Source organism: Amblyomma maculatum, chromosome 4 (assembly GCF_055883805.1).
Source record: "Amblyomma maculatum isolate TAMU_Amacu chromosome 4, ASM5588380v1, whole genome shotgun sequence".
Taxonomy (NCBI): Eukaryota; Metazoa; Arthropoda; class Arachnida; order Ixodida; family Ixodidae; genus Amblyomma; species Amblyomma maculatum.
The window spans coordinates 128,264,183-128,292,042 of NC_139347.1; the positions used below are offsets into that span (position 1 = coordinate 128,264,183).

Below are 27,860 nucleotides of genomic sequence, written 5' to 3' on the forward strand. Positions count from 1 at the left end.
AGTCCGTGGAATGGCTAGGTAAGCGGCGGCAATAATACGTGCTGTGAAAGTTTCATTTAATTTATCCACATCAGAACTGTCCGAAAAGATTTCTTCTAGGGCAGCTTCCTCGCGGAAGAGCGCCCAGTCGGCCAAATTTAGCTTCCAGCGCCGTGGTTTTGTTAGGGTGATTGATGGTGATGATGCTAGGCTGATAATGACTGGAAGATGATCGCTTCCATAGGGGTTGTCAAGGACGTCCCATTTAAAATCGGTAAAAACACTTGGTGAACAAAAAGACAAATCTAGGCAGCTGAATTTGCCAGTGCTTGGAGAGCAGTATGTGTGTTTCCCCGTATTTAACAAACAGACATTGTTGCACAGAATAAAACTTTCTAAAACCTGACCTCTGACGTCAGTTTGTCTGCTTCCCCAAAAATAGGAGTGAGCATTAAAATCCCCAACTAAAAGATATGGCTCTGGTAGTTGTATTAAAAGAGTTTCTAAGTCATGAAGTGTAACGGTTAGATGAGGGTCAATGTAAATGGAGCATATTGTTATGGCTTTAAAATGGAGCACTGTGACTGCAACTGCTTCGTATGTGGTTTTAAGGTCGATTTTTCGGGTTGGAAAACCACCTTGGACCACAATAGCAGTGCCGCCTGAGAGTCTGCTTGGGTTCTGTCGATCGCAACGAAAGACTTGATGCTTTTTAAGGATGTTTTTATTCTGTGGTCCAAGGTTTGTCTCCTGGAGACACAATGCGACTGGGGAAAAAGAACCTAATATATCTGTTATGTCAGTGTAATTGTTTAAAAGTCCACGACAGTTCCAGTGAACTAAAAATGCCATAATAAAATATTAGTTGAGGATGGTTTAAAAACCTAGGCAGTTGGGTCCTTTGGACCTGTTATTGGGACTTTGTCCCTTCGTTTTCGCTCGAGAGAGCTTTGCCGCCGCTGACGCGGCGGCGAGGAGGGAGATGTGTCCATCACATCCTCAGATGTGTTGGACGTTCGTGCAGAAGGCACGGGTGCACTTGTTTTAGGCCTTGCCCCTTGGGACAAGGCCTTCGGGCCTGCTGACCTGGGGGTCAGCGCAGCCTGTTTTGGGGGTAGTGGAGCAGCACCAGCTACTTCCACCAGGGGCGCGGATGGCACCACCCCAGACTCATTTTTCGTTGCCTGGGTAGGTGCTGAAGACTCCTGTGGTGCCGCGCCCTGCTGCGCCACAGAGGAATAGGAAGGGTGTTGGATTGAATATCGTTTGCGTGCTTCGGTGAACGTGATGTTTTCTGTTACCTTTAGAGTGATTATGTCCTTTTCAGTCTTCCACACCGGACAGTTACGCGAATAAGCAGGATGGTTGCCCTGACAGTTTGCACAGAGATGGGGTTGAGCTTGACAGTCATCGGTTTGGTGCTCATGTGCAGCACACTTTGCACAAGTGAGTCGGCCTCGGCAGCTCTGAGCACCGTGACCGTACTTCTGGCAGTTAAAGCAACGTCGTGGGTTCGGAATGTATGGTCTCAGGTTGAGTTTTGTGTACCCCACCTCCACAGACTCGGGGAGTACGCTCAGTGCAAAGGTAAGGACAAAGTGTTTAGTCTCGATTTCTTTGTTGTCACGTCTTATTTTTATTCGGTATACATTTGTCACGTGTTGCTCTTTCAGCCCTTCCAGCAACTCCTTCTCTGTCATGTACTTTAAATCTTGGTCAGAAAGAACACCGCGAACAGTATTCAAAGAACGATGTGGGCTAATCACAACAGGAATGTCACCAAAAGCGCTGACTCCTGAGAGTTTCTCATACTGATGATGATATAAAAGTTCCAACAGCAGGTCTCCATTTGCAAGCTTCTTGATTTTGTAACCCTTGCCTATAGCTTCAGTCAGTGTCTTTGCAACAATGAACGGTGAGGCTTGTCTTGCTGTCTTTTCTGAGTGCTCACTATGAACTACATGAAAGTGTGGGAAGGTGCTCTTCGTTTTCAAAAAGAACTGGGCAGTTTGGTCGGTGCGCCCTCGTTTCGAAGGAGGGCGATCAGTTGAAGAAGAAGAGGAAGCCATAAAAAAAGTATATTGTTCGGCTGCGGTGCCAGCCACCCACCATGGAGCCCAACGAGGGGACGGGACAGGAGTTGGCAATCAAGTCCTGCCCACGCCAGCTGTACACCGTAACTATAACCCAATATGGAGTAACTCAGGGTGGTTAGCCACACAAGGTTAACCCTCGCCGCCTGGGAGTAGGAAGAAACGAAGAAAGGTAAGAGAAGACAGGAAAGTTGTAAGAGAGGGGATAGGAAAGTGAAAGATGGAGGGGAGGACAGGAAAAGGCGACTGCCGATTTCCCCCGGGTGGGTCAGCCCGGAGGTGCCGTCTGTGGGAAGCGTGGGCCAAAGTGGTGTGTTGCCTCCGCCGAGGGGCCTTAAAGGTCCAAAACACTCGGCATCGGCTCAACCACCAGGATCCCCTTTTCCCCAGACACGGCGATGCCACGCACGGCTAAGCGTGGGTGCTCGGGGTCCGTGGTGTCGCACAGCACACGCAAACATCTGCTTTAACAGATGCCCCCTGCGGGGAGGCGCAGAAATATTCGCCGCGATATTCTAGCCACATTTTGGGGGAATGAAGTCATTTCGTTCCTGTGCACGCTGCAGGTAAATGCAAGAATGTATACCAGGCATTTTAAGTTTCTAATGTTTATCCGCGACCGTGGCAACATCGGTATCTATGGACCACACACACACACACACACAAAAAAAAAAAAACGTATAGCATACCGGGCAGTCGAGCATCTCCCTGAGGCGTTGGCTAGGTTGAACGCCATCTTTGGCACGCAGGAGGACATATACAGTCTTGAGGCCAACGCACGACCGTAGCAACTTCTCGATCAGGATCTGTACGGGAGCAGAGAGAGAAAGAAATTACGTTACGATAGGATAGGATATCAGCTTTCCAGAAAACCAACAGCACCGAATACACTTTCACCGATCGGCGCTAACTAGTACAGGCGGACATCGCGCGATAGTGCCCGCTGACAGCTGAGGTCTTGCGGCTCTTCAACTCGTACAGCCCAGCATGAGTGATTCTCGCTAACGTAGCTGGTGACGAGTTTCAACCTTTTTAATCAGTGGTATGGCCGGAAATTTCACGCCATAGTTCGATCGGTCGAAAAGCCGTCGCCGTATCTAAGATTTGACAAAAAAAAAAAGTGCGGGATAAAATCCTGCGGCGCCGGGATGGAGCGGCTAGTGGAATCTATCGATAGCAGATACGTCGTTGTTAAGATAGGTAATGGCGTCTTCGCGTTGTACGTTTTAAAGGTCGTCGATTTCTCAGTGCGGTAGGACAGCATGCGGGGAGTCACAGGCCGCTGTCGCGTTTACACCCTTAAAACGGCGCTAACGAGTCTCGCTAATTTTGCGAATTACTGTGTGCGAGAACTACTGCGGGATTGCCAAGCCTCTGGGACGCTACCAAGCGAATATCAAAGCTTCCAATTAAATAATATATAAATTTCACGTCGCATTTTCTTTTTAAATCTCAAAGAAGCTACAGGTGAGAAAAACAACGAGTTGGAGTATCGTGAAAAAGTATCTGCATGTATTCTGGTTTCAAGGCTCATACTAATAAAAATAGCATCGACAAAGTACATGATACAGTGACGGTTCTACGGGCACTGAATCATTAAGGAGGTGTGAGAGTGTACTGCTTAAGAAATTTACATTGAGACCTCGCAGCCTTCAGATATATGTATTCTAAGGCGAAATCATTGCTTGCCTCATGCTTCGTGTGATCAGAGGGTGTGACTAGAAAATGCGCTTCGCATTGACTATTGAAGGAAGAATCACTCCACCACCAGCAGAATTGGACCACCATACCTCCCATCCCCAGCTAAGCGTGCTAACCACAACACTACGTCGTGCTTTTTCTTTTCACGTTATATTTATCACATGTGGCTATGTACAAAAAAAGGCTATATATACAAACTTTACAAAGCGCGCAGCAGCTGCTGAGCTTCCCTATCTTCACAGAATACGACTAAAAGGGCGGGGCATATATAACCACCGTGTCAACAGCACAAGCCAGTCTGGATGAAAAATTTCGTAATTCTCCTTGCTTAGCGCAGGGACGCGGGAAAGTGCTGAGACGAACGACAACAGCGGCACTGAGTTAAAAAGATTCAAATGGGCAAAGAATTTCGAAAAGCTGCTCCCGAATATGGATTTTGAAGACCAGCGGATGCATTTCAAGATATGCACATGAAAAATTCAAAACAAATCAAAGACAACGATAATCTCGTTACCCACTCGCGTGGTGCCCAGCGAGGTTCACACAAAACAGCGCAGCAGTTTCGTGCTGCTCTTTTCAGGCAGCAGCACATGAGGCGCAAAATTCGTTATAAATGGCAAAGTCATACGAACGAATACGCAGCACCATAATAGGCAGCAGTAAGAGAAATGCTCTCACATTTCTGCCCCTAAGCAGGCATAAGCGTACCCCAGGATTTTTGGTTTCAAAAATACATTGCAACTGGGTGCCAGCGGTGTGGTGTGTGTGCCTTCTTTTTTCTTGTCCTGCGTCTGTTTTCGCTGGTTTCCTTTCTATGCAACCGGGTATCCGCGAATGAAAAATTTTAACGTTTTATTCCACAGCCACGATGAGCAGGAAAGTGGGCGCTTTCAGTTAGGTTAATGAAACACAGTCGTCAGTTTGATGAAAAATAATTTAGGTGCACCGTCATTTAATTCGCTGGTATGGCCTTCATTGTCCTGAAGACGGCAGTCTCGGAGGCTTGCGTCACATCGTCTCAGTAATTACAAGGTGCAAGCAAACAATTTTTCAAAGATTTCGATGAATATTCCTTACAAGACCCCGACAGGATCAATAGCCCATGCCAATGGTATTTGAGACAAAAGTGACTTTTTACACCGTCAAGAATAAAAAATATATTTTTGCTGAATACGCATAAATTCTAAGGTTCCTACATTGAGGCGAAATTCTAGGATACTGAATTCAGTACGTTGGAGGAAATGTGCTGAAGTAGAAAAAAAAAATATATATACAGCCACTGAAATCTGATCTAGTTTCGAGCTACAGTGGAAGCTTCATCCTTTCATAAGATTGCTGGAAAATTTCACAAACCAGTTTTCATTACGACTACGGTTGAGCCAGTCATTGAAAACCATTTTCAGTGTCTAGCTTCACGTTAATGCGACGTCACAGAGGATTTCAGTTTTCGTGTTAAAAGGGCGTGTATGCACGCCAGTGATAAACATGTGCGTTCAATGGAATCGTGTCAACACGTCGCAATCCTAGGTGCACAGGACGACATTTAGGCTCATCGCGCATGTGACGCCAAAAGAGCAACTGCATTAAATAAACAAGAGGCAGGGGGCACCGCTACAAATGAATTAATTTTTTGGAACTTGGGACACTCTTGAGCGTGCGTTTGAGAAAGCGGATGAGTGCAAGGGAAGGTGACGGAAGATTTCTCGATAGACTGCGCTACTGTACCGAGACCTAACGCGGCGCAAGCTTTGACAATATTTTCAGTGGCTCGAATAGTAGCACTGTGGTGACCTTACCGTGTATTTCCCGAACGAAATATTCAACACCTGGGATTCAGCAACAAAAATAAGCGCATGTTTCATTTCCTTCTACGCATTACCACAATACGTTGACATGGCGTATATAGGAGTCGATACGCTTGCAGGCAGCAGATGCGCTGCGAAATATAACGCATCACAGCTCGAAGCACAAGTCTTTTGGTGAACAGCTGATGCTGAGACTAACCTTTCCCAGGAAACCAGTGCCGCCGGTGACGAAGACGGCCCTGTCGCGGAAGAAGTGCTCGATGGGCGAGTGGCCTGCCCCTTGCTTGCTCGTCACGCCGTTCATCAGGGCTCCTCGGACCTGCGAGGAGGCAGGAAGAGACGACGCCATATGGTGAACCCTTCACCTTCAACTTTCCTGCTCAGCCCCATGGCCGCTTCGGTGCAAGCTCACGGCTGAAAAAGCAAACTGCAAGACGGGTACGAACAGGCACATTTGCAGTTTGAAATGCACAACCTCAACGCCCGAAACCAATGGTAAAACAACCTTGAGAAGTCATAGGTAAAAAAAAAAAAAAAGAGTAGGCCAATTTTGGCAACGCCTAAACCCATTCTAAATAATGCATGCGTGCGCGAACAGCGTTACCTGGCCCAGCCGTTAACGCTTGACCGTGGTCGAAGCTTATGTGAGCTTTGACGGATGTACGAAAATCTGCGGATGCGGATAGCCGAATCTTCGTGCTTTAAAATGACATGGAAGGCAAATTGAGCGGAGCTTATCCTGTTAGTTTATGGCCATGTTCTTCCAAGAGTAAATACGCCGAAGCCAAGATGCATCACTGTTGACAGGCTAAATGATCGCCGCAATTAAATACGGTATATGTCCCGTCATCGAGGTGTAGGAAAAGAATGTTTTATCCTTACATTAAACTGTCAGAAATACGTGCATTTTTGCTACTGAAAAGCACGACACTGGAAGAAAAGCCGCAAGTGTTTTTTTTTTTTCAAATGTCAACGCACAAACTGTACAGAGTCGCCAGCGCCCCATCAAAATGTCCGATTAAGTGAAGGTAATTACTGAAATGAGCTGGACACAAAATTAAAAGGGGCATCCCCCCTACCACTGTATCGTACGGGCTATACAAAGAGTCTTTCCCTGAGCGAAGGCTTCGCATTTGCCATCAAGTTCAAGAAGAACACGGCTTTATACGTGCGCCCAGCCAGATATACTCTGCAGAACGAACAGGCGAGTTTATGGCGCTGATTACGTGTCAGTGATTATGACGACTACTCGCCATCATTATCAGATTCGCCGATTGCGTTTACTTTGTCCAAACGAGACGAAAACGCGCGTGGCTATTTTCACGCCATTTGTTTTTGCCTCTAGCGCAATTAAAAAAAAAAAACGAAAAAAAAACGACACTTCACAGCAAAACTCGCTTACAGTTTACGCATAGCCTATATATAAATAAGCTTTATATAGTCAGTACAACCACGCACGACGTGTTAATACGGTCAAAGCGTTACTAAACCGAAGATACACCTATACGCAAGTATTTTTAGAGCGCAAAATACATTTTCTAGGCCTGACAAATGCAAAATTACACGCTCACATGGCTGTTGCAATATGCCAAGGTGAACAGTTATTATGAGGAAGGCTTGTCTGATTGTCCAAGCAATAACCCATTGCACGGCTTAGTAGGCAACATTTGTTATTGAAATCAACCAGAAATGAGGTGTTCAAAGAAGGCTAGCGTGCCTTTGACGCGTTCACTTCGACTTGAGAGAAACAACTATTGTGCATTGTGTTCAACACTAAAGTACAAGCTACCTGCATTTAATATCAGAAAGCGCTTTTTTTTCTCAACTCCAAGCACTTGGCCCTCTATCACCTTTAGGTACAGCGGTATTTATTTTAAATATCATGTTATCCAATATGACGCCGCCAAAAAAAAAAAAAAAAAAAAAAAAACCACCTTGAGCAGAGGCTTATTTGCGATTGTTTTTAATTAGCAGAGAGAGAGAGAGAGAGAGAGAGGTTGTGCGTGATCGGCGCTTGTAAGTAGATAACCTCTTCGGAAGGTTTTCCCAGAGTCAACAACATGAGCGAGTCGACAATATAGAAGACACTGAAAAGAACGCAGTCTCCATGAAGAAACACAGGGTGAGGCGGATAACTGCACTAGCCACACATTGCATTCACGAACACGGCGTTCCTCGTTTACGAGAAGAGCGAAGTTTACACAAATTTCGCACAAGGCACAAAGACTTCAAGAGCACTTGAAGCTCGCGGGAAAAGCTTAAGAGCAGCTTAAACCTGCGCTCTTACGAGCGAAGTTTCCGCCTAAGAGCTTTTACCGGCGAGCGAGGCACGGGGGCAAGCTTAGTTCGCAGGCGGAAAATGACAACTTAACTGTCGCAAGAGAACGAACTCCACTGGAGAGGCATGGCGTGCCGTTACACAAACGACGAAGGTTTACAATTAGCGGCACACAGCTTCGCCCTCTGAACTTGGCATCGGTTCAAAAGGGGCAGCTTCGACGCCACGCAGTCTGGCGTGCGCTCGCCTCGAGGGACAGCGCCAACTGGCCACACGCAACGCCCTTATCAGTTGTGTCGCGCAACACCTCGGGGTTGACCGTCTCGCTGATAGCGCTGGAAGCGAGTTGGCAAGTCGCTTCGCAGCCGCACCACAGCACGTAGACCTCATGAGCTAATTTCCAGAGCTGATGTTTCGCCGTTAAGCGTACACAGAAATGTTCACACTTTCTACTGTTTGTAATGCTTACGCTTTGCGCACAGGGAAAAAATTCCACAGAAATGGCTGTCGTGTTCTCAAGCTGCCGAGAAGCCGCATTTCCACCCGCAAGACAGTACCAAATGATTTACTGCTTTCGACGCGAGCCTCTCGTTTCGCAAGCTTCTCAAGTCCCCGTAGCAGAAAGCAAACGTCTCGGCATGAGATTTCTCAGCCAATCGCCATGAGGCAAATGTCATCGCGAAACTAAAATCAGCCGAATATATGTTGGGAGATGACTTTTCCCGAGAAGGCGCACTATCCGACTTCTCGCTATACACCAATTAACGGCTTATAATTTTGAGGCACGTATGTCGTCAGTTGGAATCCCTATTGCAAACTAGCTTCCGATTCGACTTATCAGATGAATGTCGAGTGAAAAGCGAAATGATGCGGGACCACCACGAACGCTGCGTTAAGAACGACACAAGTTTGATACCTAGTTGCGTCCACATTTTATGTTGCGGAAGCAAGCAACACTACGCTGGTCGCTGAGCCATTTCGAGGAGCCCCTGATAAGCCAAGCTGCGCATGCGCAAGTGACATCACACGGAGCCCAGCTGGCGCGCCGAGGCCACCGCCGACTCCTCCGCGGCGCGGTTACAGAGGTGCCGCCGCCGCCGCAGATTTTGCTTCCACAATTCTACTCGGGATAGTCATTTGTCAAACCACAGCCAATTTTGCTTTTTCCGACACGTTGTCTTGTTTTTAGTTTTAGGTTACGGCGGTGCCTTTTCGATCGAACTAGCTCTATACGTGATCGCGTAAAAAGCGAGCTGCCAAAACATTCCCATCACTCAAAAGGTTGTCAGTTCAGGATACACGCAAATTCTGCCTTTGTATCGCGATAAACGCCGTATAGTTGCTGCAACGACTCCGGTTAAGTGTGTTTGCTGGTTATTTATAACGGGCTATTCAGTGTACACCGACGGCGGTCTTTGGCGGTTTTAGCAAACGTTAGATGCAGAAGTTATTTCTCTGACATCGCTATACACAAATTAACGGCTTATAATTTTGAGGCACGTATGTCGTCAGTTGGAATCCCTATTGCAAACTAGCTTCCGATTCGACTTATCAGATGAATGTCGAGTGAAAAGCGAAATGATGCGGGCCCACCACGAACGCTGCGTTAAGAACGACACAAGTTTGATACCTAGTTGCGTCCACATTTTATGTTGCGGAAGCAAGCAACACTACGCTGGTCGCTGAGCCATTTCGAGGAGCCCCTGATAAGCCAAGCTGCGCATGCGCAAGTGACATCACACGGAGCCCAGCTGGCGCTCCGAGGCCACCGCCGACTCCTCCGCGGCGCGGTTACAGAGGTGCCGCCGCCGCCGCAGATTTTGCTTCCACAATTCTACTCGGGATAGTCATTTGTCAAACCACAGCCAATTTTGCTTTTTCCGACACGTTGTCTTGTTTTTAGTTTTAGGTTACGGCGGTGCCTTTTCGATCGAACTAGCTCTATACGTGATCGCGTAAAAAGCGAGCTGCCAAAACATTCCCATCACTCAAAAGGTTGTCAGTTCAGGATACACGCAAATTCTGCCTTTGTATCGCGATAAACGCCGTATAGTTGCTGCAACGACTCCGGTTAAGTGTGTTTGCTGGTTATTTATAACGGGCTATTCAGTGTACACCGACGGCGGTCTTTGGCGGTTTTAGCAAACGTTAGATGCAGAAGTTATTTCTCTGACCCACTCTGCACGCTTCCCATCTTTTAATGTTACCCCTACCATTTTTCGTTCCATAGCCCCGATGGTCGCTTAGGGTAACAAACTGGATTCCAAGGGAAGGAAAGCGTAGCAGGGGGCGGCAGAAAGTTAGGTGGGCGGATGAGATTAAGAAGTTCGCAGGGATCAAGTGGATGCAGCTAGCACAGGACCGTGTTAATTGGAGAAATATGGGAGAGGTCTTCGCCCTGCAGTGGGTATAGTCAGGCTGCTGCTGCTACTGCTGATGATGATGATATGCACAATTCTCTAATATAAAAGGAAGACGTCACGAGAGTGGTAATTTGTAACACTACGTGGGCCAGAGCTGAGGTCGTCGAGAAGTGAGGCGGTCTACAGAAAGATCAGGTACGGCGTACTTTCCTAGGAGCGAGGCTACTGCTTAACGTCAACAACTGAGCCTCGCGCGACCTCCTCCATGTCTCGTCGCATGAATTCAGTGACTGAAGCGAATGCGGTGTGCATGACTGTTGCGGTTAGCGAGGGAAGTGTGCTTTGGTGAAGCAAGCCTCGGTGGGTGAACGCGCTGAAATACTGCAAGTATGTCCGAATAAAAACAATGGGCAGTGCGCACCACTCACTTCCAAAGACGCTTACTTGGAAGCATAGGTGCCAAAGCTTCTCATTCTTGGACGTCGTCACATGCGTAACGTGCGTTAAGCCGTCACCGGTAAGCCACGCCGTAGAAGCATGCTGTACGGTCACAAATACTGGGTCACAAGGTGGTACCTTGAGACCCATTTTATTGCGAAGTTCCCCTTCCTGGACCTCTAAAAATCTGTCGCGCTTCATCATGTGACCCAGTATTTCTCGCCGAACTGCCTGAATAAACGACGTTATCCACCATCGGTGAACCACGCCGCAGTAAGCGTGTTAACATTAAAAGCAAGTGAAATAGTTTGTGCGTGCATTTGGCCCCAATATTAAAGAGACGCAGGTCGCGTACATAATATTGTGAATAGCATCTGCGTGTCTTGCACCCCAGCACGTGTGCTCAAGGGCATTTCAGGGGATGTAGTTCATTTCCACAGAATGACGCCGCAAGAGCATCAACGCGCTTGTATTCCAAACGCGTGCAAACGCATTGTGCCTCTCCAGAATGAACTCTGTAGTCGGCGCGTTTCGTCACTGAGCATCTGCACTGGGGAAACGAAGGAGTTCGCCGCGTCTCCTACGTTCTACGCTGCCAGCATACGGGCATAACTGCGCCCTGGCGTTTATGACCATACCGCCCCACGAGGGGCCACTCTCGCCATAATGCGTAAAAAAAAAAAAAATTCCGAGAGCATTGTGGAATCTACACTGCAGAAATGCGAAAGCATAAGCGTTGGTCGCGCACACGGTGCATCAAGTTAGCTCTCATCATTATCAACTAAATTAACCGTCACCATCATTGCTAATGCGACCGTCATTATCACTAATTGCAGCTTCATTGTCATCGTTACTATCATCCTTACGGTAGACAAGGAAGATTATGATGTGCGTTTCACGAATTTTTTTCTGCGATGTATTTTGATTTATCTATTTTGGGGTCTGTAGAAGCCTGGGAATAAATTTAATATATTTATAAAGCCGGCCATGGCGCAGTTTGTTACAGCGCGCGGCTGGCTATACAAGGGATGGATCGAGGTTCTATTCCCAGTGGAGACAGGATTTATTTATTTTTAACTCCTCCCTACGGTAACGTCATCAGGTGATAACGTCACAATCTCGCGATGTCCTGTGGTACCTCGTAAAAAAGTGTGACACCTCTCATGGGCTGACGGAGAAGGTCATGACCACGAATATGAGCCATTACAGGCTTTCGCTTTGAAAAGTGATGCACGGTGCAGTTACTAATATGCCGAACTCCAAAGTAAAACGCGAAGGTGGCGCCCTTAACGAACCGCCACTGCAGTGGGAATCAGCTCTAATTCTGTGATCTAATATACATATATAAGGTAAGATGGAGTCCGAAGACAGACTCCTCGCGCACCACTGAGAACCAACGCAGTATTGTGAAAGGGCGCATATACAGTTAGCTATAGCATGACAGTACAAGAAACTCACAGGTAGGAACCGCTTTTGTGACGACAACTACACCGCTCAAACATGAAAGACATGGGAATGCGATTTCTATCGAAGTGAACCTCCGTGCTAATATGACCATTAAGTCGCGAAAATTACGCCGTTCCTCGCGAAGTTTGCTTCATATTCACTTACCAGTGGTGTGGCTTTCTCAACGACTCCGAATGATGGAAGGCGATCTTGGTAGATAAATTTTTAAAAGGCAACGTGGTGAATGGGTACGAACAGATGATAAAGAAGCGAACGAGGCAATGGGCGGTGCCCAAGATCTCCTCCGATGCAAATCCCGGTAGTGGAATCCGACACTAAGAACTACGCCGGCGCCTATCGTCTCCGAAGAGGCGCGTCACCTGGAGAAACAGACCGTGACACCACACTATACACTGACTGGTCTCCTGCGGACGCGAGCAGAGGTTGCACTACTCCCGCAGCGACCGCTCCAGCTCTGGTGCCGTGGACGACTTGGCGGGCAAATTAAAGAGATGTCGTCGGTGTAAAGAACTTGGTGGAGGAAAAGTGGGGAATTCCTGGCCTTGTGCGACATAGCGGGCTCCTTTCCTGGAAGCAGCCCATTGTGATATCTCGCTCCTGGAATTCTTTCGACGCGCATAGGAGTGTCCTCTGACGCAAGAGGTCAGCCAGCGGTTATGCTAAGGCGAAACAGGGGCCATCATGCAGTCTCTCCCGTAATGTTTCGCCAGAAAGCGCTTTGGTCCTAATTAAGCATTGTTCTCGCCTTTCGGAAGCCTTTATTCGACCCTTTAGACAGTTAACAGCTTTCCACAGGACATTCGACTTAACGGCCCTCTTGCAGTCACTTGTGCAAAGCTTTGCTTCTGACAGGTCAGTGTACGTCACCTAGTACGCGCATAGGGGCGTGCTGTATACTGTCTGGGCGAAGAAAAAAAGAAGTGCTGCTCACTCGCGTCACGCAGTCTGGTGGGAAAATTGAGCTCTCAAAATGCTCACTCAAACCGCCTCCAGCTGAGTGTGAGCGACCTTTTTAAAAATATGCGACATTCTACCCGCTTTCGCTCCCAGTTCTCGAGCGTAAGGTGAACTTGTAAGCTGCGTTTGATTAGAGGCACGGGATCTAACTGGCTCCTGGTTAACGAGAATTCCCCGAGCGACCACGTCGGCGGCTGCGGTTCTGAAACCTGCCTTATCTTTTTGCGTATCATGCAATGACGCAACGAAATGAACATTCAGTAGCAGCGCAAGTTTGCATCGACAGAAAGGCGGGGATAAAATCATATATCACGCGTGTACAGTACGGTTCACTGTTAAATGGAACGTACAATTCCATGGCCTACGTACTCCGCGCAGCGCTGCAGTCGGCATCTGGCGAGAGCAAGCGTCATCCTGTGCATACGTGGGAAGAGCACGCGGTGCTATTTACTACGCATGCGCTTTGTGACGTTTGACGCCCGCTCTCGCGGCAGCTTCGCAAAGCGTGGCATTTAGGAGTGGACCGTACTGTACTATCGTGCGCAAAAGTCGCCGGGGAGACCACGGCTTCGGCGGCCAAAGCGGCTGCAGGGACGCACCGCGTCGCTGCTATCTCGCGCGGCTCGCTCGCTGCAAGAGTACCCGTCGTGACGCAAGAGTTTCCCTCGTTCTCGATATGGCGCTTATCATGGCTAACAAACTTCTAGTGTGGCATGATAAGCGCCAGCCCGAGAGCGAGGGAAAGTCTTGCGTCACGCCGGGCACTCTCGAAGCGAGCGAACCGCGCGAGATAGCAGCGACGCGGTGCGTCCCTGCAGCCGCTCCGGCCGCCGAAGCCGTGGTCACCCCACTTTCGCGCACGATACTACATATTGCCCTATATCGCAGCACATTATGTAATATCGTTAGGAATAACGTTGGCTAAATGTTCGTCTCGCGCTGTGAGCTTTTTTTCCTAATTAGTTGAGCTTGCTGCTGCGCTGGGACTTTCTTCGTAGCAGACTCCTGCATACAATGGCTTTCATTCTTTTTTCATTAGCGGTTAGCAAAGAGCCATACTCGCTGTTATGTGACTTAAGTTTGCTAACAGTTCCTTGTTATTTCGTGCTGGTATAATGCGCGCGTAGTAAACAAATTTGATTTGCGTCGTCTGACAACCGATCTTCACTTACACAAAAACAGTGCAGGCTTGCAGAAGCCGGAAGCTATATTCAGAACTTATGGGCACAACAAATTGTTCTTTGTTAAATTAGTAATCTCAGAACGGAACTAAGAAAGACTCCTTCCGTCTCATTGCCTATCTGTACTGTCCTGGCGCGGCGTTTTTTTCTGGCACTATAAAGTTCCAACTTATACGGCTGTGCACTAAAGTCTAACCATACGTACCTTCGCGGAGAAAACAAAAGATAATATAATAATGCGCAGGAGTCAATTAAAAAGGTATATTTTTGCAAACATTGACAAATGTTCGCCCGCGGTTTAAAATCTAAGTACTGCGGTGCGACCACTGGCGGGAAGAGTAAACAGTATGCACGTACTGTAAAGTTGAGCATAGATTTCCTAATTCTACGCGTTTGACAAGGCATCATTTGCGGAATATTCCAGGTGGATATCCCGGACACTTGCGTGAGCAAAACAATCGCTTAATAGTCATCGAGTAAAAAAGAGCAAGGAAAGGTTTAACACGCTTAAACCTATAAGTAGACAAAGCGAAAGCGTGCGGCTCCTCCATGGATGTCTGCGAACCTGAAGCACACCACAACCGGGTGTAGACTAGAATGCTCCGAAGGAATTTTGAAGGGAGAGGCTACGGGTAGTTATTAACCGTTCAGCGACATCGTTCAGAACTGGCCCTCCAGGGGGTAACGGCGGATACTGATAAGCATTGCTAGCGTTGTACAGCGGCAACTTAGCATTGAGTAAACTGTCCTAACAATTCTAAACGAGGGGAAGGTGTCGAGGGCATTTTGAAGGGGGAGGTCCCAGGAGGCGACAAAGATGGGCAGCGGTGGCGAGAAAGAGTAGGCAGGGGACTGGAAGGCTGTGTTGAGTTATCGCTTTTAATTTTTGGGGGGAGAGGGGAGGTAAAGTCCCAAAGCAACTCACGCTACGAGAGACTTCGCAGTGGAGGGCTCCGGAAATTTCGATCACCTGGGGTGGTTCTTTAACGTGCGCTGACATCGCACAGCACACGGGCGCCTTGCCTTTCGCCTCCATCGAAAAGTGGCTGCCGGGATTCGATCCCGCATCCTTGGGCATCGTAATTGATCGCCCTAACCACTGCCCCACCATGGCGGGGCGCTGTGTGACATTGTGTCAGGCAATGTTGTATATTAGTGTAGATATGCACCTGCACGAATGAAGTTTGCCAGGTGTGTCAAAAAGTAGAAGCAGCAGGTGTGCGATGTAGAAAGAGGAGGGCGGGTGACCCTAGGAACGTTCAGAGCCGTATTAAAAATGCCGACCAAGCTAAGGAAGGGCGAAGTAAAGCTCGAGAGGTGGTACTTTACAAAGGAGGAAAACAGCAACCATGCATTGCCGAAAAAAAAAAAAAAAGGTGGCTGCTCCTCTTGACCGTGTCACTCCAGAGCTACAAAGCTAAATTGGCGCTGCCTTGGCTCCAGCTTCTTAGGGCATCTTTGCTCAGCCCGAAAGCGAATGAAGCATCACGCAAAGACTTTGATAAATGCTTAGCGTGGGCAACTTTAGACTGGCAGCTGGTGCTCTAATATTCATGAAGAGGCGCTCATTAATTGGTCACAGCAACGCCATAACCATTCTTCCACCGGTCATTGAAGGAGGAATTGTAAGACTGGGGTTACGTTGCTGGTGAGATGCGCAAAGTGACTGAAGAGCTGGGAAGCGATGAGGTATAGTGGCGTTAGTCGTGGAAAACATCAACACACGTACGTACAAGCAGCCGGTGGCACTATTGCGAATAAATTGCGCATAAAATATGTATTGGATACACGGCTCACTGCCTAAGCTCGCTTAGGTTAGAGCTTAAATCACTGTGTTGCCTGACTTTAGCGTTAAATTCACTATTCTGGACCCCTGTTCCATTCCAAAATTTCAAAGGTTAATGAAAAAGAAAACATGGAACTGTTTTCGAGCCATTCGAAGTTCTCGGAAATTCAGCATCTCTATATAACAGTACTTGCGCGGCATTGCTCTACAGTGCCAAGGGGCCTGCCGGCGAGCGAGTGGAAGGCAAAAGCATCCACGATCAATAGAGTCTAGTTCTTGTCTATAAAACTGAACGCCTACAACCGCCCTTTTGTCTTCACAAGGCTGAATTCACCGTAAACAAGCGATCCCCCTGGATTTCGGCACGGTGTTCCTTCCTTCAGAGCGGCCGGAAATTTGAGACTGTTCGCTCGTGCGTCGGCACCATTCCCTTTGACGCGTTTTCCTCCGCCGATTTACGGGCACCCGTCACGGCGCAAGCTTAGGGGGCCCTTTTTTTTCCGGGGCACCGGCAAAAGCAGCCTTTCTTTGCACGCAGCAAACGCGGCGGAGTCAAAGTGCACGACCAACCCCCGTACCGGAAAACTTGCGCGTGCACTTCTTTGGCAGGCACTACCAGGATTTGTCGTCAGTTGGCGGCAACTTCCGGCCCTCCAAAGCTTCGCGCATATGCTGCGCCACTACCAGCTAGACTGTGAGCGACACACACATAAACGAGGCCGTCGTATTCCAGCACTCACCGTGTCAGCATGTACCTGCCCATTTGGTGCACACACATATCAACTAGGCACCCAGGCTGACAAAAAATATATATATGTGACATCTAAGTATATTACGTGTAAAGAATGTGAAAGCACGAGACATGAAGTCCAGTACGCTTCCTCCGTCATGATCGCTTCTCTCCCCATACACTGGGATTACGCATGAGCAGATCTTGCGATCTTCAGTGACATACTTTTATCATAACAGTAACGCGAAGGAGGCTAGGACAGCAGGACACACGCGCACACCTGGTGGTGCCCCGCTGTTACAAAATAAAATCACTATTGCGATGCAAAGTAAACCATATTTGGAAGTTAGCGCTGTATGCATGGGCGTCCTGTCTTCGCCTGTGGCACTACTTATTCCTTATTATCATTCACCAGCGCAGGCACAGAGTCCGCAATCGCCATAGGCCGTGTGACGGGATCTGCGCACCAGCGAGCTCAGACATGTTATGTGCTCTCGTCGTGTTTCACCCCCCATCGACCAGTCAGGGAATTCTATAACACTAGGCCGGACGCACCGTTATTTATCCCGATGCTTCCAATGCCATCGCATTAAAAACAGCTATGCGCACGAAGCGAGGAGAGCTGAATTGTTACCGCGGCCGATTGTTTCAGTGGCACCAGGCCAGACGCGAAATATTCCTGCCTATGAATGCCGAGCAACATGAAAACAAGAATGCGCTAAAATAAATGGTATACGAAAGAGTGGTCTATTTCACCGTTCTACATAAGCCTGTCAAGGTGCGGGCTGGTTGGTTATGTTCGATTAAAAAAAAAAAAAAAAAGCTGCTAGTTTTTCCGACAGCGAGCTCTTGTGTTATTCGCAAAGCTTGTACGTCATATTAGCGGCTCGGCCAGCTTTCCTCGCTACGGCGGCGGAAATTTGGTCGTCATATCAGCAAGCTAAATATGTTCACTGCAAGATTTCTCAAGGCTCAACTCGACAGAAACTACAGGCAACACAGCGACTAGCAGCTCTGTTGAAACTAGGCTGTCAGCGGCGTGTAGACCAGCCGTACAGATTTTAGCCCCACAGCGGGCATAAAACTCAATGCTTTGTAATGTGGCTATTGCAGTTGTCATAACGCATGCATTTTACTACCTCCTACTCCCGTGAAAAAGATTCCCAGAGAAATTAACTGGGAGAGGATGTAATCAACTGTAACAGTGACAAAACACTCATATTCAGCTACTATAGCGACCAGCGTATACTGCGTCGCTTGCTAAGTGCACATTTTCGCCGATCGAAAGGCACTGATGAAATGCTTTCTGCTATCACTCTTATGACCAAGTCTGCACTCATGGAAATATGTTCAAAAGCAGGGCGGGTCAGCGCACGTTAAAGATCCCCAGGTGGTCGAAATTACTCCGTGGCCCTCCACTACGGCTCCCTTTCTCTCTTTCCACTTTCACTCCCGCCTTCATCCCTTCCTTTACAAGCAGTTAAGGTGTCCACAGAGCAAGTGTGACAGATATTGCGCCTTTCCCTACCTGCGAACCAATTATTGATTCTTGTGAAGAAAGTGTCGGCTAGGTGTAGCATTCCTCCTGTATGATGATTTGGTTTGTAGGGTTTAATGTCACAAAGCGACTCAGCCCCACTAGGAGAGACGCTGTAGCGTAAGACTATGTAATTAGTGACCGCCTGAGGTTCTTTGAAGTGCACTGACATCGCACAGCACACTGGTGCCTTGCTTTTCGCCTCTACCGTAAAACGGGCATTGCGACCGGGATTCGAACCCGCACCCTTGGGTTCAGCAGCCGAATGTCTTAACTACTGAGCCCCACGGCGGCGATTCCTCTTTCTGTAATAATGTGTTGCACTCGATCTTGCTGACCTAAATAAGCAGGAAAAACAATGCTCTAATGGTTCCTTCCACGCGACGAGAGCTCCGTAGCTGACATTGACAAGGTGTGCTCTATCGCTGATAATTGATTATCAGGAAAACGGCTACCAACAGGCGAGCGGAGGAAGCACCCTCGCAGGCGGAACGGCGAGTGCTCCTAATATGATATAAAGTGCCCAACAAAATCTGCCGTCTGAATAACGGTTACAACGCTCACGGCCACCGACAGCCAGATGGTCGTGTCGCCGGTGACAATACAAAAGGGTGAACAAGACACGGGTGATTGTGAAGCCACCGTCTTTGTATCCAGCTTCACTTTCTCCTTCGTCCTTGAGAAAGAATCAAGATGAGGGCGCGTTTCCACTTTCACGCCGTAGTGGCATCAAGGCCGCCGCCACCGGGTGTCGTGATGAAACCACCGCAAGCGATGTCGGCCGTCAAAGATGCACGTACGCGTGTCGCCCCCGACGCGGTCTGGGCATTGTTCTGCTACAGCGTTTAAATTCGATTGAGTACATATCTGGGAACAAGCAGTGGAGCTTGACCGGTGGAGAGGGACCACAGGGGCCTTCTTGTCACGGACACAGGGCACACGCGCAGTTGGACACTGAATGCCGTCTATGTGCTGGGTAGATTAAGCCCTTAGGAGGCTTATTTATAGCAACAGACCTTACAGAACGTGGTGTGCTCGAGGTAAGAGAAAAGCTGGATTAAAGTAACGAGGTGGACCATCCGCACCAATAAAGACAGTATTTGAGAATAGGGTGCGTGACCCGAGCGATTTTCATGCCACTGAAGGAAAACATTGGAACAGTAACATTTCACAGACCAAGCATCGTCACAAGTTAAAACCTTCAGGTGTCGATGAAGAGCTTCGGTGGAACACCCACCTTAGCCACGTCTATTTCAGGCATGCACATCACATGGCTGAAGAGGAAAGAAACAAAGCCGCACGACAGTGCTTTGACGGTGCTTCCTCCCCCGCCATCAAAGCTATCCGCGATCAAAGCGAGCGCGTCGGGACTGCCTCTTTCTTGTTTTCGTGTTGTTGGAAAATAGCCGCAGCCTAATTCTCGGCTGCTCTCGTATCTGGGAATTATCAACGTTACGGCCCACGTTTAGATCAGCCACTTGATTTGTGACAAGGTTCTGCAAGGTTCTTTGGAATCTGCGCTTAACGTGGCCAGTCCCATAACTTTTTTAGGGAATATTTTCCGCCGCGAAGTTCTGATGCGACTTGCAGTTCCTCTTTTTGAGACAACCGGCCGGAAAAAGAAAAGTACGATGAAGTCTTACAATTGCGAGCATGCACAAAGGAAACCCATAAAAGGCCCTAGGCACGGCTTCTGTAAACCCTATAAGACAGTGAAGAAAAAAAATTATGTGTTTGAACTATTGTGAACTTCTAGCCAATTTTAAAAGTTCGTATCACTGCTAGCCACATTCGCTCGAAAATACATTTTTTTTCCCTGGTTTCGCTTGCACACGAAGTCAAGAATAAAAATAAAAAAGGGTCGAAGTGTAAAGGTAAAAGGAGTTTTATATCATTTCCACATGGTCTCCCGCTGAAGTTTAACTATACATTAGTACTTAATTGTAACGTATGGGTCGCGGAAGACATGGCCATGTAAGGAAACGCGCCAGCGCTCTTTTCCTGTGTTGACAGATTTTGCTCCTATAGTGGCGGCTCTAAATACTGCCCGAATAAGCCGCGGAATGGACAGTTTCAGAAGTACATTTTATATTCCGAAGACATTATCCGCCACCACACTTTCTAAGGCAAGCAACGAACAAACCGGAAGGTACATGGCAGTCCTTCCGCAGGCAAGCCATCAACTGACATGGGATCGCGTTGATGACAAATTACCGTCGAACATGAAGAAAACTAGCTAAAAGGTTAACCAGGTCGATGTATACGGTTTCATTACTCCGAATTTTGTATCAAGGAATGAGGATATCAAAAAATTGAAATGACAACCGGATGAAAAATGCACATTGAAACTAGGAAGTGAGGACCTTGTGCACGATATATAGTCGCTTCCCGGCAAGACTACCTGATAAGTGCCTTCAGAACCAGCGATCATTACATGCGCCCATGTTTTGATATCTCCGTTTGATACCGCAGCATGACAATTGCCTCTCAAAACATGGCACCGTGAAGAGAGCACATCAGTGCAGAGTCACCCCGTGAGAGGCACATCGAAAATAAGAGCATTTCACTGTTCGCAAGCCCTCTCATCGCCCTAAAGGATGAGAAACTGGGGCGGGATACTCGCAAATAACTCGACAATGATATATCCTACGTTTTTCATGACAGTTTAAATGCCTCCAAAGCAGGTTCACCACCAAACGGGTGCAGACACACCTAGACGCTACACGCGTTCCGTGTGCATCCTTTCCGGGCCTCTCAGCTGGGCCCTCCCAAGGCCAGTCGCCGCAGCCGTCTGCCCTGAAGCGAAGATTGCGTCCGGCGCGGCCCTGTTTCCGGTGGGTTTCTCGGTCAGAAGAAAAAGTGGCACGCCGCTGGAAGCAGAACATGGTGACGCAACGGCAGACACGTAGGCCGCCCGCCCGACTTCGGTCTGGTTAACCGAGGAGATATTGCTCGCGGTAACAATGCCCGGGACGGCAGATGGACAAAGGGAGATACGTGTCCGTGCAGCCGTGACAGCGCTTCGAGCAGAGTGCTCTTGGCAAGGAAAATCGGCTTCGCAGCGTACCCCTGGTTCCGTTCTCGTTCCAGGTGCTTGCGCAGGCGTCTTGTTTGCACTCGGAAACTATAGGAGCGACGTTCGGTGTGGACACGAAGGACTTGCTTCCAGAAAATGTGCACAGAATCACTGTGCGTTGGCTCCTACGCACAAGGGACACTAACGTTGGCACAAGTGCAGAAAATAAAGACAGCGCACTTTAAAGAACCGACAGCAGTCGAATTTTCCGGAGATTGCCACTACGGCGTCTCTCATCGTCCGAGTCGCTTTGGGATGTGAAACCCTGCCAACCAAATGAAACTTTTATAGAATGTTTATTACTCTACTACTATTACTAGCAAACGGAAGAAAACAACACGAGAGGTCGTCGTGACTACTGACAGCACAGCAACCCAGTTGCCGGCCTCGTTTGTACTCGTTAGGATAATTAAGCCACCTCTTTGGAGCAAGCGCAGGTCGTTAGTATATTATGCAATTTCAACGCTAAATATACGGGCAGAGCTGTTCGCTTATTGAGAAAACGCCAGTACAAGACGCGCTGAAACAATTAGCAGTAACACGTAAACTTGGGCGCCCAGCGTGTCGTTCTGCCGTAAGAGCTGACAAGCTCCAGGAAGACTGGAAGCGCATTTGGAATGCAACATCCTAGGAATCACAAATGATCAAAAAAGAACTAGAAATGCTGTTATTTTCGTTTTGTTGCATTTCCAATCCTGTTACTGTTTACCCGAGCAGCGGAATTAGCAGCTTCAAGGCGAATTTAATTTTAATGAAAATTGTAATTCCTTGCCACTGCAATAGACTGTATGGATAGGATTATGCGGACGAGGGCACAAGGGAACTGTGGTAGGCGCAGTACAGGATGCAGTACAAGATTAATCTGAGTGAAATTCGGGAGGCGCCTTTAACCTGCCGTCGACATAGTTGAGATGGCCATAACGTGGCCAGCCGAAAGTTTGAAACTGATCTAAAGGTCAATGATGATTTTCGCTACCTCTGTCAAGCAAGCCCCCTTATATATTGTTAATTTCTGCCGCGCGTAGAAAGGTTCCGGGACAATTAGCTCGAGGCTTCAAAACAAGTTTTCTCCAAACGAAAGAGAAAGCAGGAAGAGAATAAGCAAGGTATAGGCTTTGGGTCACTGGACGAGAACACCGTAATGAGAGTCAGAACGCATTTCGCCCGATGTCTGCTAAGAACCGTAAAAAAATGAGGACGTTTTAAGCTTCGGCTGCAGAGTAGACGCGATAGGGGCTCTTAGCCCCGCCCTTTAATTTTGCTTTTTTTTAAGGGGGAGGGGAGGGGGGAGAAATGCACAGTATGCCTTACTTGTTGGTGGATCTACATTTACAATCAACGTTATACATTGGAGGTAGAGATTTCGTCGATTCAAATAGCATCGCAAACGGTCCTTCCACATGAGTAACAAATGGATGCTAAATGGGAAGCGCATGGCGCAATTCTGAACGCTGCACACACACAAAAAAAAAAAAAAAAAAAAAACTTCCGTCAGTTTTTCTCAATTCCAGGGTACGGCGACGGATTTTCGGTCGCACGAGCCCTATACACTACCACGTAGCACAGGCACCTATACAGCGGACTCCATCTTACCTTATGTCGTTAGTGGTAGCCCGTTGTGTCGCAAGACGGTGCGGGCAGGGCAATTTATTTTACATAGCCCAAACTAACTAATGTCGCTAGAGGAAGGCCTCGTACGTAACCGTGGAAAGAAGCTGGCTTCGTTCGTACAGCCGCATATAACACGTGAAAACGAAAAGCGGTGGCGTAGACAAAAAGAAAAGGGCGAATTCTTCCAGCTGCGCATATTGGTATATACTATCGCTGTCCCGGCAGCCCCGCTATCGCGCCGACACGGCATTGGAGACGATGGCCTTGGGACTCACTTAAACACGCAAACGGCTCTCACGCGTGCAACACCAGTACGCATCAGCGCATGGAAGGTAGCTTATGTGGTAACGTCAAGGCCTTCCTGTTATCGGGTACCTAGTTTCGGATTTAGTTCACGAGAAACACGAGGCCATATGACCGCCGCCCCGTGCAACAATGGACCGCCGCCGCGTTTAACAATAGAAACATCTACAAGCGTTCTGCCACTGAACATGAGAACAAACTGCACAAAGAATGGTGTACAGTCACCCTCAGTTTCATTTTCTGTCCGGTTCTGCTCAGAAGTTTGGTCAAGAGACCGATACTTTAGAACAAGGAGGCTGGTATCGTAGCTCGGCTTCAAATTTCTGAAAATAGGAGTAATATGGACGTCGAAGCTGGACACGTAGGAAAACATGAGGATGAAGTAACGTTCCGGTCGCTTTCCAATTCAGTCGAAATGAAGGGGCCAGTGTACTGTGCGATATCGGTGCTCACTAAACAACCCTACGCCATTGAAATACTCCAGTGTCCTTCACTTTCGCGCCCCTCACAGCCTGCGCCTATTTTGCGCGTTAAATTCTTTAAACTAACAAAGCATGCATGCACTGTTTCTGCCATGCGCACTGCATCGACAGTACTTAAGTGCGGCACTCTACTGCCCTTCGCGCACTGCGGGAACAAAGCTGAAGCTCACAGATCACGACATGCCGTTGTTTCGTCATGACTGAATGTAATTCGAAGCACGGAACACGAGGCTAATGATATTGAGACGCCGGACTCGCTTGTTTGGATATCCCAGAGCGCGCGCTTTATCCGAAGCTCGACCGTTATTGAAAGGGAATCCGACGCCATATCAGTGTGACGAGTTCACGTTCGCGTAGTTATAAGACTGAAAATCGGCTTTGGTAAAAAAAAAAAAAAAAGAATGCACAGATTACTTGTAAACGATTAGTGCAAACGTTATGGTGTCGCAGCGCTGGCAGACAAGGACAAAGAACTAGGGACACAGACAACTACACTAGTCCGTCCATGTCTGCCAGCGCTGCGACACCATAATATTTGACAACCATCAACAACTAGCCCAGCAGTATACCCTACACAAGATTAGTGCAAACAAAATAAACTAATGGACTGTAGTAGTAGTAATACAGGGAAGACATATGTAGACTATTTACTAAATGCCTAAAGGAAGCAAGTATGCGCTTGTAAGAAATATATACGCCTTATGGCAAGCTTGCGTAAAAAAAGAAAAACCTGCGCACGAGCGACCAGCTAACAAAGGCGAAACACAAAGTAAAGATACGCAGTACATACAAAGTGAGCTCATGGCGGAGTAATTCAGGCATTTGACATGCTGACGGTCTCGAAAGACTTTCACTGCATATGTATAAATTGTTTGCGACGCATCAAACAGGATAAACTCAAGCTGTTACGGAACCGTAACTATACATTGCATCACGCTTACCCCTCTGCAGTGCTATGTCGAGACGAAAGCGAGACCTATACGGACTTACGCACTGCAGTTCCCACCCCTTTACCAACCAGTTCACAGGATTTCGATAGTGCGCCCATTTCGAAGTGATAAACCTACAAGACCGGATGGTCTCTCGACGTGTCACCAGCTACTTCTATCGGTCATATCTCAGGTTCGTTTCAGAGGCGCACTCAACTGAGGCATCGATAAGGTCTCAAGCAATCATTGGCAGTGCCGGAGGATTGGAATTGTGGCGGCTGGGTGCCACGTTGCGAGCGCTGTATAAACTCTGTAGCGAGCAGCCTACGGACGAGAGACACTATCATAGGATGGTGTCGTATTGCTGTCACTAGTGGCGGTACTTATGCCAGTGCTGAAGTAGACATCCGTTTCCGTAGCAGTTATTCGTAACCGAACGATGTCTCTACAGCTGCGGTCACACCTGATTACGCACATTTCCGGTTGCATTGGTAATTCTTGGCGCATCGACACCGAGCGCAACGCTGTGGCTGGTTGAGTCCGACATGGTTTCATAGGCAAGAGTTCATCACACTTGTCTAAAGCGCTTGTCTGCGCAAGCTGAAAACGAGAGTAAGGCGTGCACTTATTTTGACTGATAATATACCAGCGCGGTCGCAAAGCCATGCGAACCAACCAGACAAACTCATTGCCCCACACAAACCAGCTGTGTTAAGATATGGATCTATTAGCCTCCGTGGCGGACTGCTCCAGGCAAGTGCGATCGCTCTCCACTATCAAGAGTTCGCATTAAGCTTGCACACAGAAAAGCGGGAAGGGCCTACTTCCGTCTGCTCTGAACCGCACAGGTAAACGGGAATGAGGCAAACGACGAAGCGTGTCAACCGTTAACTAACGGTATAGGATACACTGGGGCGATGGTTGGTACTTGCCAACGACGGGCACAGCATGCGTCTCCTTTCTGGAGGCCAGAGCAGGGCGGCTACGCAAGCCAAGTGAACTCTCTGGGAGATCGTCACTGACTGCAGCTGCTGTCGCCGTTCTCATTAATCCATGCTAGCGCCCTCCACATTATACACACCGGGATTTAAGTTGCCGGCTGAGTGCGATCGTCGACCCCATTGAGCCCTTCTACCCTCAGCAGTGACGCAACGAAAATTGGCGGGCCGATAGCGCATTTGTCCGATGCCAGATAACAAGCCACCGCTGCCAGCGGCCCGGTCCGAGCGGTGCGCTGCTCGGGGGGTCCGGCCCGTTACGTCACTCGGCCGGATTGCGGGCCACGGGGCTCCGTGGCCCCGTGACCGAATTCGCGGCCGCGCCATCCGCGGGACGAGGAAAACTCCCCCTCCTCACGCGTCGCTGATGCCGTCGCTCCGGGGGCAAGGCGCAGCTTGCCGAAAAGCGCTGTGCGGTGGCCGCCGCCTCAAATATTTGCTCTTGCCAGACAGTATTTCCACGAGACGGTCTTGCACGCCCCAAAGAGTCGGTCCGTTGGAAACCAGGAAGAAGCGGCGCCGAGTGAGTCCCCCGTGAGCGCACTCCGTGTGTACAGAAGTGGGCTGTGTCAGCGAGTCTGGGAATGGAGCAATGCGACAACGCGGCTGGGCGAAGCGAAAACACATTTTAAAGCTTTCTAGGGCATCTTTAAAGGAGGAAACGCAATGGCGAAATGTTGGCAGAAGGAACATTGCGGATCGCGGGAGAGAAATATCCAACACGGCGTACACACTTTCAAATTCTGTCTGTGAAAATTCATTAGGAACACAGTGTCCGAATGAAGCTCCGAAGAGTTGAGGCTGGCGGGAGACAGGTTCACAAGCCGGGCGACCTCTGCGGAGGATGCTGAGGAGTCTGGTGTGCTTGGTACTATGCACGGCAGCATTTTATACGACCCCTTCCAGGTGTTACTTTTCGCGTCCTCGTTACGTTACACGCCCCTTCAGATTATCACCCTGCTTTTGATTATTGGCACAGCTTATGGGGCCCGCTATGCATTACTTGCAGCGAAGGACGAACTCGCGGAACTCTGTCGTAGTACAACGGTCTTTTTTTTTCTTTTTGCTTTCACAGTGTGCGAAAATACAAAATGCGCGGCTGTGCTGATGGTATGTTCTTCACGCTGCCTTGCCTCCTCCTGCTGTTGGCACACGCCTCGCTACATATTTTCCCCCCATATTTCACCCTTGATACATCACAACGAGTCCTGGTCGCGCGAAAAAAAATTAACAGTACAATAACCTGTATGACGTCAGAAAGTCCTGATGGCTTGAGAAACGCGAGTGGGCAGTGCCTGTGAGTGGCGACGGAAGACGATCGGCGACGTTGCCAAAGCCAGAAGAGAGCAGCACAGACTCACCGTTCTCCGCGCATCCGAGGTCATGTAGCTGCGTCGCCCCAACAGGTCGCACCGAGCTGTGCCACTCAGGGGCCCCGTTCGACATGGCACGAACGGCGGCGAGGGGGCGCCGACGCCAGCGGCCCCTCGCGGAAGCAACCTGCATTCTTTTTCTCTGCCGTCGGGAGGAGGGTGGGGCCTTCCTTCCGCACAGGGGCTGACCGGTCATTAGGGCGACCTTCGAAAGCGCCTTTTATTGACAACGCGTACGCAGGTGAGTGGCCGCTCGTCGAGGAGGCCACGCTGGTGGTAGTATACTACGCCGCGTTCTCGTGGGGTCGCTTTTCTGACCGGCGCGTGGGCGGAAAAATCGCTCTCGAGTTCCTGGCTACGCTTTCCTGTTCCGCATAAAACTTACGGAACCAGAAGGCGTTGATAAGGGATATTCGAATTACGCTGACTTCAGAAAAAAAAAAAGTGAAAGAAAAATTGACTTTAATTTCGGGTTTCAATAGCAGTTGCACTCGCAGCATTCCCATGAAATTGTACGGCGCAGAAATCACTTCAGTGCCCGACTGGAGGGCTTCAGACAGGAACTTCTAACATAGTGACCACCCTCTAGGCTAGACTTCTTAATTACTGATGCATCTTTCTTGCAACAACTTATTGAAATGCAATCAGTTCTACAGCATTTTTTACAGTCACTATGTTGCGATAATCTGCTACACGAATATAGGCTTTTTTTCTTTTTTATGTCACAGCGATCGCCATTCAGTGGCTCTTTAGAGCCATCAAAATCCCATGTG

General features: G+C 48.6%; 1 protein-coding gene across 3 annotated transcripts in view; it reads right to left on the reverse strand.

Annotated features, from left to right (window-relative positions):
• The window catches only part of LOC146192357 (putative fatty acyl-CoA reductase CG5065), a 41,769-nt gene extending 14,545 nt beyond the window's left edge, over positions 1-27,224 (reverse strand). The window contains exons 1-3 of one of the 3 annotated variants that reach the window (XM_084602465.1): positions 26,958-27,050; positions 5,778-5,897; positions 2,762-2,878 (exon numbers count right to left, since the gene is read on the reverse strand). In XM_084602465.1, coding sequence (XP_084458591.1) covers positions 2,762-2,878; positions 5,778-5,882 — 222 coding nt within the window. In that variant the 5' untranslated portion in view covers positions 5,883-5,897; positions 26,958-27,050. Of the gene's footprint in view, positions 1-2,761; positions 2,879-5,777; positions 5,898-26,957; positions 27,051-27,075 lie in introns of those variants that run through there. The other 2 variants (XM_084602463.1, XM_084602464.1) reach the window with 2 other exon arrangements.
• Positions 27,225-27,860: the final 636 nt, after the last annotated feature.